General features: G+C 43.1%; 2 protein-coding genes across 3 annotated transcripts in view; both read left to right on the top strand.

Annotated features, from left to right (window-relative positions):
- The window catches only part of LOC137571263 (cytochrome P450 2K6-like), a 113,904-nt gene extending 108,794 nt beyond the window's left edge, over positions 1 to 5,110 (top strand). Inside the window, exon 9 of the mRNA XM_068280142.1 lies at positions 4,874 to 5,110. Within this exon, the coding sequence (XP_068136243.1) occupies positions 4,874 to 5,052 (179 nt within the window). The 3' untranslated portion in view covers positions 5,053 to 5,110. The remainder of the gene's footprint in view (positions 1 to 4,873) is intronic.
- Positions 5,111 to 12,032: 6,922 nt separating this feature from the next.
- LOC137571264 (dehydrogenase/reductase SDR family member 4-like) overlaps positions 12,033 to 20,671 on the top strand; it is a 103,324-nt gene continuing 94,685 nt past the window's right edge. Inside the window, exon 1 of one of the 2 annotated variants that reach the window (XM_068280143.1) lies at positions 12,033 to 12,109. The gene's annotated coding sequence lies outside the window, so the exon portion shown is untranslated. The remainder of the gene's footprint in view (positions 12,110 to 20,671) is intronic. The other variant, XM_068280145.1, reaches the window with a different exon arrangement.

Genomic DNA, 20,671 nt, shown 5'->3' on the forward strand with positions numbered 1-20,671 from the left:
AAGACTGACCCATGCCCCCCTGCTTGTGGAGCAGAGTGAGCAGTGTCTCATGTCAGTGCTGAAGATTTTTGAGTTTCCTCCAGTCTTGCAGTCATTGTGTCTCATATCTACGACACCATGTATTGGCGCCTTGAGACACAGCAGTTATGACACAGGAGGAATCCCCAAACATTGCCTGCAGATGACACTGCTTGCTCCATTCCGTAAGTTGGAAGAGCACAGGTCAGTCTTGAACAGCACACTCCGCTCACCATGTTGAGAGGGTAAGGAGCCACTGACACAGCGGGGAACCAGCTGGCATCAGCCTGTGGTAGGTCCTACATCTGGGACAGGCATTAGTCTGTGGTAGGTTCTACATCTGGGACAGGCATCAGTCTGTGGTAGGTTCTACATCTGGGAAAGGCATCAGTCTGTGGTAGGTTCTTCACCTGGGACAGGCATCAGTCTGTGGTAGGTTCTACATCTAGGACAGGCATCAGTCTGTGGTAGGTTCTACATCTGGGACAGGCATCAGTCTGTGGTAGGCTCTACACCTGGGACAGGCATCAGTCTGTGGTAGGTTCTACTTCTGGGACAGGCATCAGTCTGTGGTAGGTTCTACATCTGGGACAGGCATCAGTCTGTGGTAGGCTCTACACCTGGGACAGGCATCAGTCTGTGGTAGGTTCTACATCTGGGACAGGCATCAGTCTGTGGTAGGTTCTACATCTGGGACAGGCATCAGTCTGTGGTAGGTTCTACATCTGGGACAGGCATCAGTCTGTGGTAGGTTCTTCATCTGGGACAGGCATCAGTCTGTGGTGGGTTCCAGGTTTGGGACATGTATCAGTTTGATAGGTAGTGTGTTCTAGGTCTGTGACAGAATTACATTTGTGATCTCAAGATCTGAGACGAGTGTCTGTTTTTGATATGTTTCATGTCTGAAGCAAGTGTTAGTTTGTGGACAATAGTCAGTTTGTGGTGTGTTGTATATTTGAAGTGTGTCAGTGGGTGGTGGGTTCTAGATCTATGACATTTGTCAGTTTATGGTAGGATCTAGATCAATGCATAGCTACCAATGCAATAAAAAGAGAAGCACTTTTCAATGCATGCAAATGTGACTTGGTGTACAAGCTGGAGCCCTGACTGTCCTGCTGCAAGGTGTTCTGAGAAGGCAGGCACAGAACCTAAAAGTGCCAGTTACAGCAGCAGGGAGGTTGCTGTAACTGGTTGCATTATGCTCCTCAGTCAGCTCCATGATTCATTCTGCTCACCATGTGTGGGGAGGCTGCATACTGGGAGCACATCTGGCTATCGGGGAGGGGGGCTGCCTAGTACTGATGGCACATCTGGCTATTTACAGTATACTAGGGGTGGGTCACATCTGTATATTTCTACTGTGGAGGTGGCTATACAGTAAATAAAGCAGAACGAGTATGGATTAGGTCAGCCAACCGCAGCTGCCATTTTCCATAGCTCACATGATATTGATCACATCATTCCCAGGTGCAACTTTTCTTCTATTTTCCCAGTCTTAACTGCCGTACAGAAATGCTAGACAGTGCATGTGTGCCACCTAGTTCTAGAAGCTTGGAGCAATGCAAGTGGGAAAAGACCTCTAATATACAGTATCAGAAGGGCTCCTGTCTCTTGGCAAAGGAAGAGGTAATACTATGGAAAATGATGTTAGAGGAAGGTCAAACATGCAGGGCAGTGCTGAACTAGTCAGTGTTTAGTTCTTGGTTTACCTTTAGTAGGGCTTTAACCTCCCAAGCGTTCTGATTATATGCGGTGCACGGCCACGGGAGGGTTTTTTCTTGGTGCTAGCGCACCTAGTGCTAGCTACATGCTTCCCCCCCTCCCTTCGCTATCCCACCCACTCCTCCAATTGCCGCCGGCGCAAATACCCAACAAGAAATCCCGTTCTGAACGGGATTTCCTGTATGGGCTTCCCCTGTCGCCATGGCGACAATCGGACTGACGTCATTGACATCAGGGGGAGTCCCGATCCACCCCATAGCACAGCCTGGCGGTGATTGGCCAGGCTGCGCAAGGGGTCTGCGGGGGGCCCTCTTTTGTGGCGGATCTGCGGCAAGCGGAACAAATGCGCAGCTGGCAAAGTGCTAGCTGCGTGTTTGAAAAAAAAATATGCAAATCGGCCCACCAGGGCCTGAGCAATCCAGCGCGGCGGTACTGGACAAGCTGAGCTCATCCGTAACGCCCAGCTGGTTATTAAAGAGACGCTGTAACCAAATTCTCAGCCTTATTTCTTCTATCTTATAAGTTCCTATACCTGTTGTAATGTGGTCTGTCTTACTGCAGCCTTTCCTAGTTGCACAGTGGCTGTATTATCTCTGTTATATAATCTACTTTCCTCTGATGGCTTTGTCGGGCTCAGGCACTCAGGCAGGAATGTGCTGCTCTGCTGTGATAGGTAGAAGATATACACACTTTCTCCACGCCCCCTGCAGGCTCTGTGTGAGTCACAGACAGAGCTTCTCAGAGCCTATCACAAGCTTTTAGCAGCCATGACTTTTGCTTGTAAACACTGCCTAAAACTGTTAATTACAAGCGAGGATCGCAGCAGGGAGTGGCAGAAACAGCACAGAGGGGCCCAGGAAAACATAATGAATACAATGGTATGCTTTTTATTGTAAGAATTTCAGAGTACAGATTCTCTTAAAGAGGGATTGTCAGCCACAAAATCAAATTCCCCCCACTGCTCTGTGTTCATTGTGCAGCCTGGAACCTCATCCTGTAGTGCAAGCTCTCCAATCTATTCAGAAATGTTTGTATAGTAATAAATCTTATCTCAGTCAGACAGGCTCTATTCTCTCGCCATCGCTGAGGAGAAAGCTTGTAATCTCCCCTTCCTCACTCCTGCTCCTCGCAGCATTGGGATTCGTTGGATTCTGTTGGTGCAAAATGGTGTCGGGATTCGTATCCATGAATCTTGAATCTCTTACAAGATTCAAGGGACTCGTGCATTTGTCGGATTTGTTGTCCCAACCCTGATAAAAATGAGTAACGTTAGTACAAAAAAACATATTAATCCACTTTGCCGCCTGGGTACAGTATATCTACGCTCCTTTGGACTTGAGTTTCCCGCCCGGAGCGTAGATATACGCACCCCCCGCTGCTGCCCCTGCTGGCACGTGCGCACACTCCCGCAATCGTGCATGCCGCCGCCCGCTTGCCCGGAGATCAATGAACGGGAAAAACCATTCCCGTTCATTCATCTCTGCCCCCGCAATGATCGGCATGCTTCTATGAGAAGCAGCGCGATCATTGTGAAAAAAACTCAGTTTCCCAGCCTCCCTAAACTTCCTGCAAGCGTCCTTTCAACGCTTGTAGAGGGCCTCCAAAAAAAAAAATAATGTGGGCAAAAAGTAATACTACACCCAAAAATATTTTTCACATACAAATACATTATTTTCAAATATAAAATTAACTCATTAACTCCCACACTCCCCAATTGTTACCAATATTTTTTTTTGTAATATTAAAATAAATAAAATAAAATTACAATAAAAAAAAAACTTAAATAGTTACCTTAGGGACTGAAATCTTTAAATATTTATATCAAGAGGGTATAACACTGTTACTTTATAAATGATGGGCTTGTAATTAGGGATGGACGCAAAACTGAAAAAAATGCACCTTTATTTGCAAATAAAATATTGGTGCCAAACATTGTGATAGGAACATAATTTCAACGGTGTAATAACTGGGACAAATGGGCACATAAGTTACATTATTATTATCATTATTAATATTTTTTATTTACATAGCGCCAACATCTTCCGTAGCGCTGTACATAGTACAAACAAATAATGGGGAACAAATATACATAAGAAATACAAGACACTGTACAGTCATGACATTGAATAGAATAAATACAGATACATACATAGTTGATATGTAGTTGGTACATATACATATGTTAAAATTACAGCAGTATGAGAAACACTACATGGATTTTAATTATAGTAGCATGCATTATTTAAAAACTATAATGGCGGAAAACTGAAAAATAATGTTTTTTTTTTCCGATTTTCCCATTAAAACACATTTAGAATAAAATCATTCTTGACATAGTGTCCCACCTAAAGAAAGCCTAATTGGTGACGAAAAAAACAAGATATAGTTCATTTTATTGTGATAAGTAATGATAAAGTTATAGGCGAATGAATGTAAGGAGCGCTGAAAGGAGAAAATTGCTTGGATGCTGAAGGGGTAAAACCCGGTTAAACAGCCTGGCTGGTTAAACAGCCTGGTTATTAATAACTAGTGGCCTAAGCCCGTTTAAAAACGGGCTAGCTCTGTTGCTAATGCACCCGTCGCACGCAGACACACACCCGCCCTTCATGGCCCGTCCTCCTCTGGCTCTCAGCGGTGTCGCTGCGTCTTGTCCCTGCACATGCGCAGTGCTAAAAAGCACTGATGGACGGACGGACGCAGCGACACAGGGATTTTATAGTATAGGATGTTTTGCACAGTACATGCAAATGTTTATCTCATCATGTTACATGTTGCCTCGGGTACACTTTAACTACTTTAGGACTGAGGTGATTGAAATCTACACCCTGTTTTGGTGGGTTCCTGACTGGCAGGGCGTAGATTTCAATCACCGTCCGCAGCGCACATCCGCCATTTCCGTTGTGGTATTGTACCAGAGGTCTCTGGTCCTTAAGGGGGCAGAGACCACTGGTACTTGAGTGGTTAAGGACTAATGAACAGCATTTGCCAACTTACTTAGGTGATGCTTTCCTCACATGAGCTACAGAGATTTGATCCTGGAAAGATGTCAGTCCAACAGCTAGGAAAGTGCAGTACGTTGTTTGCTAGGTTTTTCTGTTTCGTAATTTGATTTCTATGTTTAACTTTTTCAAAGGTAAGAGAAGTTGTGCTGGTGAGAACTTGGCCAAAATGGAGCTCTTCCTCTTCTTTACAACATTGCTGCAGAACTTCACCTTCCAGCCGCCCCCCGGAGCTACACTGGACCTCACAGCTGCTGTTGGCTTCTCAGCTCATCCCGTAAAGCATGAAATATGTGCAGTTTCTCGCACCTAACTCAAAAAAGTTGCCTGAAGTACTATTAGTAAAACTAAACTCCAGGAAAGAATGAATTTTTTTTTCAAGCATGGCCATCATTTGTCTTAAAATATTACATATTATTAAATAATACTGAAATATTAAAATACATTAAAAAATACATATTCCTTAGCCTTGCTGCAGTTTAACAAAAATACACGCAGGATGGAATTGCTGGAACGCTGATAAGAGGTGATCTTGTCAGTTAAGGTGCGTACACACGCCTGATTCATTCAAACGACAGGCCGTATGTCCCACCTGCGGGGCGGCTGTTGTGCCGACAGTTTCCTCAAGTGTACAGTCTGTTGGCAGGCTGAACGGATCAGTCAACACCAGCCTTATCAGCCTGCCAACAGACTGTAAATACGAGGAAACTGTCGACCCAACGTTTGAATGAATCAGGCGTGTGTACGCCACTTCAGGAGACCACTCTTTTATCTCTATTGATAAGGCTCTTATGTCTAGACACAGACACGCCCCTTTCCCTTACAGGTTTTAAAAACTGAGCAACATATGTTGGTGTCACTACTTTAATTTTTATCTGGACTAGCTAGAAATATATCATTGTGCAATTTTTCACTTTTACAATGTTTTAAAATCCATAGTCCATAGCAGCCACAGTGACTGCTATGGGGCCCATAGCTGGGGAGGGGGGGGGGGGGATGGGATATGCTGGTCCCAACATCTTTTAATGTAAATGTGTTCTTCATTGTTTGCTGTTGTTCTGCCTTTTCCCCAGCGAGCGGGGACCACTACCACCTGGGAAAGCTATATGGGGGAGAGGACTACTAGGCAAATAATAACATCAACATTTGTATAGCGCTTTTCTCCTGTCAGACTCAAAGAATTTCAGAGCTGCAGTCACTAAGCTCATCAGGCCACCCAGCAGTGTTAGGGAGTCTTACTGTCAGGAATAGCAGACTCACCTCTCCTGCTCGTGGTCGGCCTTGTGGAGCGGGCGCTTTCGTGGCTTCCAGGAGTGACTCCATTTCCTCTGCATGCAGGCCTCTCGAGGAGGCTAGTAATGCTGGCGCTTTCAAACACACGCCTGCAGCAAGTGAGAAGTCTTATAGACTTAGGAATCATGTCAGCTGATCAGCAATTAGCTGACACACCTCTGCCCTAGCTACTTCCTGATTGATCACCTGTTCAGGGGGAAGAGCTACAGACCCAGAGCTGCCTATATATTCCTTGGGCTTTCAGTGCTCTGGTGTCTGTTGTAGCTGACAGTCATTGTTAAGCCGCAGACCCAGTTAGTTCCGAGCGCTTTTGAACTGGCAGAACCCCAGGATACTCCTGTTTAACCCTTGCATAACTTCCGCCTTCTGATCTGTTGCCGAAATTACTAATCTTTTGTCTGATCCTTGGTACTTCATATATCTGATTTCCCGTTGCCGACTCCGGCCTGTTATCTGACTAATCTCGTGTCTCATCCTATTGTACTGTCTATTATCTGATTATTTGCTGTGACCCAGCCATCCCTTGACTACTCTTGCATCTGGCGTTTCTCTATCTGGAAACGTCAGATTCCGTGCCTGACTGTGGTGAGTAGCCGCTCACACACAGTTCGTCACACTTACTACTAGGGAAATTAATAGAAGAAGGGGGCCACCAGTGAAAGATATGTAGGTTGGGGTGGGGCCTTGCAAGAATTTTGCTATTGGGCCAGTGAGTATTTGATACAGCCCTCCCCAGTGAATACAGAGGTGTGGCTATAAGTGGAATGTCAATGGTAGCTGCCACTTCTGGCATGTATTAGGACAGTGTAGTTGCTTCATGATTTAAGTGTTATATTCATGTTTGAAGGGGGGGGGGGGGGGGGGGGCGGGAATCAAACAGACCACATATTTGATGGCATGTGACCCGTGTTCTGCCGCAACAAGCAAAATCACTTTTTTTAAATAGCAAAATACAGTGGTGTAAAAAACTATTTGCTCCCTTCCTGATTTCTTATTCTTTTGCATGTTTGTCACACTTAAATGTTTCTGCTCATCAAAAACCGTTAACTATTAGTTAAAGATAACATAATTTAACACAAAATGCAGTTTTAAATGATGGTTTTTATTATTTAGTGAGGAAAAAAAACTCAAAACGTACATGGCCCTGTGTGAAAAAGTGATTGCCCCCCTTGTTAAAAAATAACTTAACTGTAGTTTATCACACCTGAGTTCAATTTCTGTAGTCACCCCCAGGCCTGATTACTGACACACCTGTTTCAATCAAGAAATCACTTAAATAGGAGCTATCTGACACAGAAGTAGACCAAAAGCACCTCAAACGCTAGACATCATGCCAAGATCCAAAGAAATTCAGGAACAAATGAGAACAAAAGTACTGTAATTGAGATCTATCAGTCTGGTAAAGGTTATAAAGCCATTTCTAAAGCTTTGGGACTCCAGCGAACCACAGTGAGATCCATTATCCACAAATGGCAAAAACATGGAACAGTGATGAACCTTCCCAGGAGTGGCCGGCCGACCAAAATTACCCCAAGAGCGCAGAGAAAACTCATCCGAGAGGCCACAAAAGACCCCAGGACAACATCTAAAGAACTGCAGGCCTCACTTGCCTCAATTAAGGTCAGTGTTCACAACTCCACCATAAGAAAGAGGCTGGGAAAAAACGGTCTGTATGGCAGATATCCAAGGCGCAAACCACTTTTAAGCAAAAAGAACATTAAGGCTCGTCTCAATTTTGCTAAAAAAACATCTCAATGATTGCCAAGACTTGTGGGAAAATACCTTGTGGACCGCCGAGACAAAAGTTGAACTTTTTGGAAGGTGCGTGTCCTGTTAAATCTGTCGTCGAAGTAACACAGCATTTCAGCAAAAGAACATCATACCAACAGTAAAATATGGTGGTGGTAGTGTGATGGTCTGGGGTTGTTTTGCTGCTTCAGGACCTGGAAGGCTTGCTGTGATAGATGGAACCATGAATTCTACTGTCTACCAAAAAATCCTGAAGGAGAATGTCCGGCCATCTGTTCGTCAACTCAAGCTGAAGCGATCTTGGGTGCTGCAGCAGGACAATGACCTAAAAGACACCAGCAAATCCACCTCTGAATGGCTGAATAAAAACAAAATGAAGACTTTGGAGTGGCCTAGTCAAAGCCCTGACCTGAATCCTATTGAGATGTTGTGGCATGACCTTAAAAAGGCAGTTCATGGTAGAAAACCCTCAAATAAAGCTGAATTACAACAATTCTGCAAAGATGAGTGGGCCAAAAGTCCTCCAGAGCGCTGTAAAAGACTTGTTGCAAGTTATAGCAAACACTTGATTGCAGTTATTGCTGCTAAGGGTGGCCCAACCAGTTATTAGGTTCAGGGGGCAATCACTTTTTCACACAGGGCCATGTAGGTTTTGAGGTTTTTTTTCTTACTAAATAATAAAAAACATCATTTAAAACTGCATTTTGTGTTCAATTATGTTATCTGGTTAACGGTTTTTGATGAGCAGAAACATGTAAGTGTGACAAATATGAAAAAGAATAAGAAATCAGGAAGGGGGCAAATAGTTTTTCACACCACTGTATATACAGTAGAATGCTCTTGCATTTAATTTTGTGTGCATGGTTGTGCTTTATTTATTTAAATGTAAGGGAGGGTTGTGACTATGCATGTCAATGACTATGAATGCCCCCTCCCCCCCCCCCCCCCCCCAAAAAAAAAATAAAAAACAAGAAAAAATGCAAAAAAAACTATTTAAAAAGGACAAGAAAATTTTCTGTTGATTGCATTCAGGGAAAATCAGAATTGCAAATCGGAATCAGAATCGGAATCGCAAAACAGATTTGCAGTGTACAGGGAGGCTTAGACTGTGGAAAAGAGGACCCGAGCCCCCACTGAAGGACCTGCCATTTGCGCAATCCATTTGTAATTTTTTTTTTCTTTGCAAGTTACGTGAAATTACGAACAGGGCAGACAAGCTATTTTTCATGTAAATTGCAAAAACCCTTTGTGCAAACCAGAATAGTTAGAGGGAATAGGAAGAATACAAATCAAAAACATTTTTTTTCAAAAAGACCTTGAGAAAATCAATTTTAAAAAAATCCAAGGAAAAAAATGATTTTTAACCACTTCAGCCCTCGGGCTGTTTAATCCTCAGGGCCCTTTCACACTAGAGCCTTTTTCGGCATTTTAAAGCCACGGCCATAGTTGGTGTTTTCCAAGGTAAAATGAAAGTCCATAGACTCATTTTACCTTTCACACTTAACGCTGCATTTTGGAGCATTGCATTTTGAAGCTCCCAGGAGCTTTTTAGGGCTAACCACTGCGTTTCTCATTACAACTGATAGCAATGTATTGGCGTTAAAATGCCTTCAAAACACCTGCAGCCAAAACGTAGCGTTTTAGCCTTTTACCGCTGCCTGTAGCGTGAAAGAGCCCTTACCACCAAGAGTAACTTTTACCTTTCAGCCCTGCTCCCATTCATTCAGCAATAACTTTATCACTACTCATCACACCTAAATAATCTACATATATATATTTTTTTTTGATAAATTAGGCTTTTTGTAGGTGTATTTTTTTTTTTAGTAATTACTTTATTTTCAATTCTTATAGTTGTACAATAAACAGTGCTATTTAGTTAAAACCCACACATTGTATTTGCCTATTTAGCTTATCACACCATTTATATGATGTTCCTAGTACAATGTATGGTGAAACTCTTTTATTTGGAAATAAAGGTTTATTTTTTTTGTTTGTGTTGTTTGTTGTACTCTATCAATAATGACAAACCTTTATTTGTAAAAAAAATAACAGTAATATAACCTCACGACATACATATTTAAAAATAAATATTTAAAAAGCAGAGCCCCTAAGGTAATAATTTATGTATTCTCTTGACATTTCAAATGACATGGGCCTCAACTCTAAAACACCCTAAAATCTGTTATACTACTTGTTATCATGGTTAAAATTATACATTTGATCATTAGCATGGCTTCCAGCAAGCCATTAAAGAGAAACCGTAACCAACAATTGAACTGCATCCCTATCAGTAGCTTATACCCCCTTTCCCATGAAAATATTTTCCTTTTCTCAAATGGATCATCTAACGATGTGGTATAAAAAACCTGGGGCCATATGCAATTTACAGTTTATCCTGAGTTTTCTCCTAGGAGATAATTTTTCATCTTCAATTTAAAATAACTTTTCAGCATTTTGCTATGGAAAAAGTACCAAAAAGAAGGTGAAAAAGTACTGCCAAAATTATTTTGAGTATTTGTATGCTTGCTGGTGGTTTAAAACACATTTTATTGACAAGTTATAAAAATATCACTTTGGAGAAAACTCAGGTGAAAAAGTGAATTGCATATGGCCCCCGATCTTTTAAATAAAATATTTCCTACGGCCCCGGGTAGTTGCTGGAGGTGTTGTATTTGCAACATAAACTGTGTATGATGATTTATTCTTATGCATTCAATAAAGCTGTATTTTTAAACAGAAAACCTTCTAGAGTCTGGTTCTGCCTCTTCTAAAACTTTCCACAGAGGTCCTGCTGGACCCATTCCAGCTTGTGTACAGAGTAAACAGGTCCACCGACAATGCCATAAACATCTGTCCTGGATAGACCGGACCCATACACCAGGATCCTCCTACTGGAATTCAACTCAGCGTTCAACACCATCAGCCCCCTCAAGGTCCACCCTACCTTTGCCTGTGGATCATGGACTTCCTCAATAACAGATCCCAGGTTGTCAAGTAAGGCGCTATCCTCTTACATCAAAGGACCACTAACACAGGGGCCCCTCAATGATGTTTACAGTTGCCATTTCTATTCTCATTATATACAAACAACTGCAGATCCACGGTAAACTCAGTCAAAGTAATCAAGTTCACTGAGTGACGACATCACCATAATCAGCCTCATTACCAAAAATGATGAGCTGGAGTACTGCCACCAGGTTGATAGAATTTGGCACTAGTACAGAGAGAGTGGCCTGGTCCTCAACACCTCAAAAAAACATTCAGATGGTTGTTGATTTTTGGAAGTATGCCCCCCACCTTCAGTCTGCATCAACGCCACAGAAGTTGAAAGAGTTCACTGTGCCCGCCTCCGGGGCACTACCATCTCCAATGACCTGACTTTGAAAACCAACGCCACCTCCACCCAAAGAAAAGCCCAGCAAAGGGCTATTCTTCCTCTAACAACTAAAGAAGTTTGGTATGACCCAGAAACTCCTGACGAGATTCTACTCCACCACAATCAAATCTGTCCTCTGCTCCTCCATCCTGGGCTGGTTCACTGGCTCCTCCGCCAGCGACAGATACAAGCTACAGAGGGTCATCAGATCAACAAAGAGGATCATTGGGAAACCACTCCCCCCTCTGGACCTCCTCCACAACTCCAGACTGCACTCCATGGCATTGACGATCACCAATGATCCCTCACACCCAGGCCACCGCTTCTTCAGCCAGCTCCCTTCAGGCCGGAGGTTTCAGTCCATCGCCACCCGGACCTCAAGGCACAGGACTGAGGCAAACTTTTTGTTAACTTGTTTAATTTGATATGACTTGATTGCACTTTGCACAACTGAGGCAAACTTTGTATTAAGGTGGACAATTGTCTATGTTGAAATTGGTGTATTTGTATTGTATTTGTATTGCTGTATTTAGCCCTTTGCATGCCAAGACTAATTCCAGGCATGACCCAGTTATGCTTGGCAAAATAAAATATTCTGATTCTGATCGTATTCTAATTCTGAAAGATATCAACATCATAAAATGAATAAAAGTAAAATTGCCTTTTTGATCTGTCTTAATTCAATTTCTTGCACTTAGGTCATATAAGTTTTTTTCTAAACTCAGCAGTTGATAGATTCTTGTCATCAAATTTGTTTCAAGCTCAGGTTATACAAGTTTGTTCACGCTCAGGTCACACAAGTTCTTACATAGCATAATATGTTGGCTGCCGCTTTCATTGTATGTGGGTGGAACTTGCCCGGTCTTAAGAATTTACGAGCACTGAAAGATACACTATATATTTGCTTTGCTTTCTCGAAAACTGGTTGATAACCGAGGTCATACTTTGAAAGGTAGGTCAGCATTGGGGTCCACTCATACAGGAGTGAATGCCAATTTCACCCTGTAATCACCTTAGACTCTCCATGTTCCATTTACTGACATTCATCTACTATATCAACAGAACTGTGGCATTTTTATGATGTGTTGTTGAGCATTTATAAAAGCAGTGCGTAGTAACAAATTCCTACATTGCGACCCAGAGCCCTTTAGGTCTGGTTCAGAAAGGCTTCCGAACCAGCAGCGGCAGTGTCTTGCTTAGTTGATGTAAAATGCTTTTCTGCTACTGCGCAGAAAAGGATTGGCAACCTTCAGCTGTGCTTCCTGGTGTTTTGTCATTGCATTGTGTCCAGGATAAAACGAGGTGACGGGATTGAGCGCTGCATTTGCATGAGCAACGGGAAAAGCTGGTAGAGATGTTTAAAAAGCACTGTCTGTTCATTTGACTGGACAGCGCTTGAACAATGAATGTCGCACTCGTCGTTTAACATCCATGCGATGTGAAAGGCAATCACAGACTTCCTGCTGGTAAAACTTGATATTTCACAAGTATCAGACTACTCTAGGGCCCATATTCAGTTAACTTTTCTCCTGCAATTTTTTTATTTTGTCTTAAAGCTAATGGTAACCAGGTTTGTAAAAAAAAAAAAAACCTAAGGAGAGGGAAGGCTCGGTCCTAATGAGCCATCCCTCTCCCGGTGGCCCCGGGGCTGCACTGGCTCCTCCGTTCTTGTCCCACGCCGAGGGGACTTCGGGAGTCGAGTCCTCCCGAAGACAGGCGGCGCACACGCGAACGCGTCATAGAAGGTGCGCGCGCATGCGCAGTGTGCAGCGGCCCGTCTTTGGGAGCACTCCGAAGCCTCCCTTCGGCCGGGAGACAGCGGTATTTGACCGAAACGGTCGAATACCGCTACGGGGAAGCTAGGACAGCCGCGGGCACCGGGAGAGGAGAGGGAGTGCTCTATGGGACCCAGAGTCTCCCTCTCTTTAGGTGAGTATCTGACTTTTTTTTTTTTAAACCCGGTTCCCATTAGCTTTAAGAACATTTTTCATTTTAGAGTTACAAATAGCCCAGCAAGCTCATGATGAACCAGAACTCCCAGGAGTGTGTAAGAGGCTGAAAAGAACCAAAAAGCCCTCTTACTAAAATGTTATGCAAAATCAAAAAATGTGCCTTCTTAAAACAGAAGGTATTTGTGATTATTCAGGTTGGAGGGAGCATATGAGGTGTCCCACAAAGCACTACTGCCAAAGCATCACTGCTACATATTCAACAGTGATGCATTGTGGGACACCTCGTATGCTATTTCCAACCTGAATAATCACAAATACCTTCTGTTTTTTTGTTTCAACATAGTTTATTGAAAAAGTATATGATGATACATGTCATTTCAATATAATGAGTCTACAACAAGTAAACTCCTTAGTGTTATGCAATCTTATGAATATCTTGACAAATAATATCATCAGATAATAGACTTGCATAATACAATACCTTTGATTACGTTTGGATAAATTGTGGGTTTGTCTTGTCAAACATGTTATTATATAAATGTTATACCTTTGACGATAGTGTCAAATATACCTTTTGCTTTTTAAAAAATAAATAACCTTAAACATACCGTAAGTCTAATAAGATAGAAAGGGAGAGATTAAACATAAGAAAGAAATTACACCTAGTAAGTAAAATAGTAAAGATTAATGACAACAGTGTAATTATGACCTCAAGGGAGGTTGCACACTTTTATAATCAGAACTTGGATTTACGTCTCTGACAACAACACGGCTTAACTCTAGCAAGCCTCCCTTGTTCATCATATCACACCGCATGTTGGATCTCTTTACTTGGTTAATGTTTACTTAGGCAAGCTTATCCAGGATTCCCAGTTACTCCTAAACTCTCGTTTTCCTTTTTTGAGAAAGTCTAATACACAAATGCCCAAACAAATTGTTTTCTTTTATCAAGGACAAGACTATTTCCCTGGGAGGAATATGAGAAGTTCTCCAGTTTCTTGCAAGTACAGTCTTAGTTGCCACCTAGATATGTACTATTAGTGTATGTTTTTTGAGGGGAGTATCTTTTAAACCTAGATGGAGCAAGAATAGATCTAACATAAAGGCTCTGCCTCTGACTGACACAGAAGACCTGTGTTCAGTTCTCAGCTCTTCCTGTTCAGTAAGTCAGCACCTACCTATTCAGCAAGGAGTCCTTGGTCTAGACTCCTACTGCATACTGAGCATGCCTTTGTGGCTATATATATGTTCGTATGACAGCGCTCCTCTTCTTATGCTTTTACACCTGGAAAAAATAAGCGACTGTCGTTTGATACTTGGATACATCAGATCGTTGTGGATTACTTTATGCGCTAGACCCACCTGGCTTTGAGGTGGTGTATATCTGGTGAGCCTGCATCTTGCTAGGAAATTGGTGATTGAAGTGCACTAGGAGTGGAGCACAAATGAGCACGGATTTGGCACTTTAGGGGTGTTTTTATAGATGATCTAGCAGTAATGCACTATGTGGAGATGTGCTTATTTTTTCCAGGTGTAAAAGCATAAGAAGAGGAGTGCTGTCATACGAACATATATCTAGCCACAAGACTGTGGACTTTTGATAGCGAATACTCTAGAATTCATTTAAGTTATAGGCCAATTATAGTGGGCGCAGTTTGCATATTATATATGCCCTTGGGGCGGCAGCTCAAGCGCTTTGAGTCCACCAATAGAAAAGTGCAATAGAAATGTTATTTGTCTTGTCCATTATGTGTGATTATAGTGACAGGACCACCAAATATGGCTGAAAGTGCCAGTACCATAGTAGTGTCTCCAACATTTATCAGATATGGAAGCATCAAATTTACAGAGTTTCTCTGGGGTTTAATACCATCTCAGGGTTATTATTTTGCAATAGTTCTCGGTAAATTTGAAACTATTTTGATTAGCAAACGAGCATTTTCCCATTGTTTTGGAGTATAATGGGTGTGGAGCTCTCTCTTCCAGGTCCGATGGGCGGCGGCAAAGTGGACGCCGAAAGGATCGCAATACGCCCAAGGGCGTTGCGTCCTTTCGGCATGCCGGGGGAGCGATCGCGTCATTGATGGCGCGCGCTTCCCCCGGCAACTGGCTCCGCCCACCCGCGAGGACAACCCGGCGGCCATTCGGAAGCGCCGGCGGGTTGTTAATCCCGCGATCGCCGCATACAAAGTGTATAATACACTTTGTAATGTATACAAAGTGTATTATACAGGCTGCCTCCTGCCCTGGTGGTCCCAGTGTCCGAGGGACCACCAGGGCAGGCTGCAGCCACCCTAGTATGCACCCAAACACACTGATCTGCCCCCCACTGCCCCCTGATCGCCCACAGCACCCCTCAGACCCCCCCCTGCCCACCCCCCAGACCACTGTTTGCACCCAATCACCCCCCTAATCACCCATCAATCACTCCCTGTCACTATCTGTCAACGCTATTTTTTTTATTCCCTAAACTGCCCCCTGGGGACTCCTGATCACCCCCCTCCACCCCTCAGATTCTCCCCACACCCCCCCCCCCTATGTACTGTATGCATCTATCCCCCCTGATCACCTGTCAATCACCTGTCAATCACCCATCAATCACCCCCTGTCACTGCCACCGATCAATCAGCCCCTAACCTGCCCCTTGCGGGCAATGTGATCACCTACCCACACCATCAGATCGCCCGCAAACCGTCCGTCAGATCACCTCCCAAGTGCATTGTTTACATCTGTTCTCTCCTCTAAACACCCACTAATTACCCATCAATCACCCCCTAACCACCTGTCACTGTTACCTATCAGATTAGACCCTAATCTGCCCCTTGCGGGCACCCAATCACCCGCCCACACGCTCGGATTGCCCTCAGACGACCCCTTATCAATTCGCCAGTGCATTATTTACATCTGTTCTTCCCTGTAATAACCCACTGCCACCTGTAATCACCCATCAATCACCCCCTGTCACTGCCACCCATCAATCAGCCCCTGTCACTGCCACCCATCAATCAGCCCCTAACCTGCCCCTTGCGGGCAATCTGATCACCCACCCACACCATCAGATCGCCTGCAGACCCGCCTGCAGATCACCTCCCAAGTGCATTGTTTACATCTGTTCTCTGCTCTAAACACCCACTAATTACCCATCAATCACCCCCTGTCACCACCTGTCACTGATACCCATCAGATTAGACCCCTATCTGCTCCTAGGGCACCCAATCACCCGCCCACACCCTCAGAACGCCCTCAGACCCCAGCCCTGATCACCTCGCCAGTGCATTGCTTGCATCTATTACCCCCACTAATCACACCTTGAGACACCCATCAATCACCTCCTGTCAGAACCTGTCACCCCCTAGCACACCTACCCATCAGATCAGGCCCTGCCTCGTGTGGGCTCCTGATCACTCGGCCAAACCCTCAGATCCCCCTCAGAGCCCCTTCCGATCACCTTCCCAGTGCATTGATTGCATCTATTTTCCCCTCTAACCACCCCCTGAGACACCTATCAATCACCTCCTGTCACCCCCCTAGCACTCCTATCCCTGCTTATGACTGGTTCCACAAAATTCACCCCCTCATAGACCACCTGTCATCAAAATTTGCAGATGCTTATACCCCTGAACAGTCATTTTGAGACATTTGGTTTCCAGACTACTCACAGTTTGGGCCCGTAAAATGCCAGGGCAGTATAGGAACCCCACAAGTGACCCCTTTTTAGAAAAAAGACACCCCAAGGTATTCTGTTAGGTGTATGACGAGTTCACAGAAGATTTTATCTTTTGTTAAAAGTTAGCGGAAATTGATTTTTATTGTTTTTCACAAAGTGTCATTTTTCACTAACTTGTGACAAAAAATAAATTCTATGAACTCACCATACACCTAACGGAATACCTCGGGGTGTCTTCCTTCTAAAATGGGGTCACTTGTGGGGTTCCTATACTGCCCTGGCATTTTACGGGCCCAAAACCGTGAGTAGTCTGGAAACCAAATGTCTCAAAATGACTGTTCAGGGGTATATTAGGGGCCCTAAACCGTGAGGAGTAGTCTAGAAAACAAATGCCTCAAAATTACCTGTGAATAGGACGTTGGGCCCCTTAGCGCACCTAGGCTGCAAAAAAGTGTCACACATGTCGTATCGCCGTACTCAGGAGAAGTAGTATAATGTGTTTTAGGGCGTATTTTTACACATACCCATGCTGGGTGGGAGAAATCTCTCTGTAAATGGACAATTGCGTGTAAAAAAAATTAAAAATGTGTTATTTACAGAGATATTTCTCCCACCCAGCATAGGTTTATGTAAAAATACACCACAAAACACATTATACTACTTCTTCTGAGCACGGCAGTACCACATGTGTGGCACTTTTTTGCAGCCTAACTGCGCTAAGGGGCCCAAAGTCCAATAATACCTTTAGGATTTCACAGGTAATTTTGAGACATTTGGGTTCAAGACTACTCCTCACGGTTTAGGGCCCCTAAAATGCCAGGGCAGTATAGGAACCCCACAAGTGACCCCATTTTAGAAAGAAAACCCCCTAAGGTATTCTGTTAGGTGTATGACGAGTTCATAGAAGATTTTATTTTTTTTCACAAGTTAGCGGAAATTGATTTGTATTGGTTTTTTTTTCACAAAGTGTCAATTTCTGCTAACTTGTGACCAAAAAAAAATCTTCTATGAACTCACCATACTCCTAACAGAATACCTTGCGGTGTCTTCTTTCTAAAATGGGTCACTTGTGGGGTTCCTATACCGCCCTGGCATTTTAGGGGCCCTAAACCGTGAAGAGTAGTCTAGAATCCAAATGCCTCAAAATGACCTGTGAATAGGACGTTAGGCCCCTTAGCGCACCTAGGTTGCAAAAAAGTGTCACACATGTTATATCGCCGTACTCAGAAGAAGTAGTATAATGTGTTTTGGGGTGTATTTTTACACATACCCATGCTGGGGGGGGGGGGGGGGGATATCTCTGTAAATGGACAATTGTGTGTAAAAAATAAAAAAAAATGTCATTTACAGAGATATTTCGCCCACCCAGCATGGGTATGTGTAAAAATACACCACAAAGCACATTATACTACTTCTCCTGCGTACAGCGGTACCACATGTGTGGCACTTTTTTGCACCCTAACTGCGCTAAGGGGCCCAAAGTCCAATGAGTACCTTTAGGATTTCACAGGTCATTTTGCGACATTTGGTTTCAAGACTACTCCTCACGGTTAAGGGCCCCTAAAATGCCAGGGCAGTATAGGAACCCCACAAATGACCCCATTTTAGAAAGAAGACACCCAAAGGTATTCCGTTAGGAGTATGGTGAGTTCATAGAAGATTTTATTTTTTGTCACAAGTTAGCGGAAAATGACACGTTGTAAAAAAAAAACAATTAAAATCAATTTCCACTTACTTGTGACAAAAATAAAATCTTCTATGAACTCACCATACTCCTAACAGAATACCTTGGGGTGTCTTCTTTCTAAAATGGGGTCATTTGTGGGGTTCCTATACTGCCCTGGCATTTTAGGGGCCCTAAACCGTGAGGAGTAGTCTTGAAACCAAATGTCGCAAAATGACCTGTGAAATCCTAAAGGTACTCATTGGACTTTGGGCCCCTTAGCGCAGTTAGGGTGCAAAAAAGTGCCACACATGTGGTATCGCCGTACTCAGGAGAAGTAGTATAATGTCTTTTGGGGTGTATTTTTGCACATACCTATGCTGAGTGGGAGAAAAATCTCTGTAAATGGACAATTGTGGGTAAAAAAAATTCAAAAAATTGTCATTTACAGAGATATTTCTCCCACCCAGCATGGGTATGTGTAAAAATACACCCCAAAACACATTATACTACTTCTCCTGAGTACGGCAATACCACATGTGTGGCACTTTTGTGCAGCCTAAAAGCGCTAAGGGGCCCAAAGTCCAATGAGCACCTTTAGGCTTTACAAGGGTGCTTACAATTTAGCACCCCCCAAAATGCCAGGACAGTAAACACACCCCACAAATAACACCATTTTGGAAAGTAGACACTTCAAGGTATTCAGAGAGGAGCATAGTGAGTCCGTGGCAGATTTCATTTTTTTTTTGTCGCAAGTTAGAAGAAATGGAAACTTGTTTTTTTGTCACAAAGTGTCATTTTCCGCTAACTTGTGACAAAAAAATATGCCTCTCAGTGAATACTTTGGGATGACTTATTTCCAAAATGGGGTCATTTGGGGGGTATTTATACTATCCTGGAATTTTAGCACCTCATGAAACATGACAGGTGGTCAGAAAAGTCAGAGATGCTTCAAAATGGGAAAATTCACTTTTTGCACCATAGATTGTAAACGCTATAACTTTTACCCAAACCAATAAATATACACTGAATGGATTTTTTTAAAGAGACTCCGTAACAAAAATTGCATCCTGTTTTTTATCATCCTACAAGTTCCAAAAGCTATTCTAATGTGTTCTGGCTTAGTGCAGCACTTTCTACTATAACAGTCTCTGTAATAAATCAATGTATCTTTCCCCTGTCAGACTTGTCCGCCTGTGTCTGGAAGGCTGCCAAGTTCTTCAGTGCTGTGGTTCTGTGATGAATCTCCCCCTCTCTCTGCACACTGCCTGTGTGTTATTTAGATTATGGCAGATTCTCTCTTCTCTCTTATCTTTTACAAGCTGGATAAATCGTCCTCTGAGCTGGCTGAGCTTTCACATACTTAGGATTACAGACACGGGCAAAGCTGTTTGCAAGAAGAAAAGAGCAGCCTGAAACTTCAGTGCATGAGAGCAGAAGGGGGAAAGAAACACACAATGATCTCTTGAGATACAAAAGGAAGGGTGTATACAGCCTGCTTGTGTATGGATGTATTTTCTATGTGTGGGCATGCTGTACATCAACCTACTTCCTGTTTTGGTGGCCATTTTGTTTGTTTATAAACAAACTTTTTAAAACTGTTTTTAACCACTTTTAATGCGGCGGGGAGCGGCGAAATTGTGACAGAGGGTAATAGGAGATGTCCCCTAACGCACTGGTATGTTTACTTTTGTGCGATTTTAACAATACAGATTCTCTTTAATAAAAGACATGTAGCACAATAAATTTGGACAAAAATGTCTATAGAAATTTTACTTTATTTGAAAAATGTCAGCACAGAAAGTAAAAGAAATCATTTTTTTGACAAAATTCATGTCTTTTTTGATGAATATAATAAAAACTAAAACTCGCAGCAGCAATCAAATAGCACCAAAAGAAAGCTTTATTAGTGACAAGAAAAGGAGGTAAAATTCATTTAGGTGGTAGGTTGTATGACCGAGCAATAAACCGTGAAAGCTGCAGTGGTCTGAATGGAGAAAAAGGCTCTGGTCCTTAAGGGGTCGAAAGACTGTGGTCCTCAAGTGGTTAAGCAGGTATACCAGAATGATTGCTGCGTATTTCCTTTAGTAGGATGAGTGAGTAAGACTAGTACTCTTTTGTGTATGATGGGCTTATTTGAATCTATTTCCTATGTAAAGTGCCTGATTTTCAGATATTTAAAGAAACCTTTATTTCCAATGTTGAACAAGTCTTTCAAACTATGAAATGACA

The sequence above is a fragment of the Hyperolius riggenbachi genome, chromosome 4, assembly GCF_040937935.1.
Source record: "Hyperolius riggenbachi isolate aHypRig1 chromosome 4, aHypRig1.pri, whole genome shotgun sequence".
Taxonomy (NCBI): Eukaryota; Metazoa; Chordata; class Amphibia; order Anura; family Hyperoliidae; genus Hyperolius; species Hyperolius riggenbachi.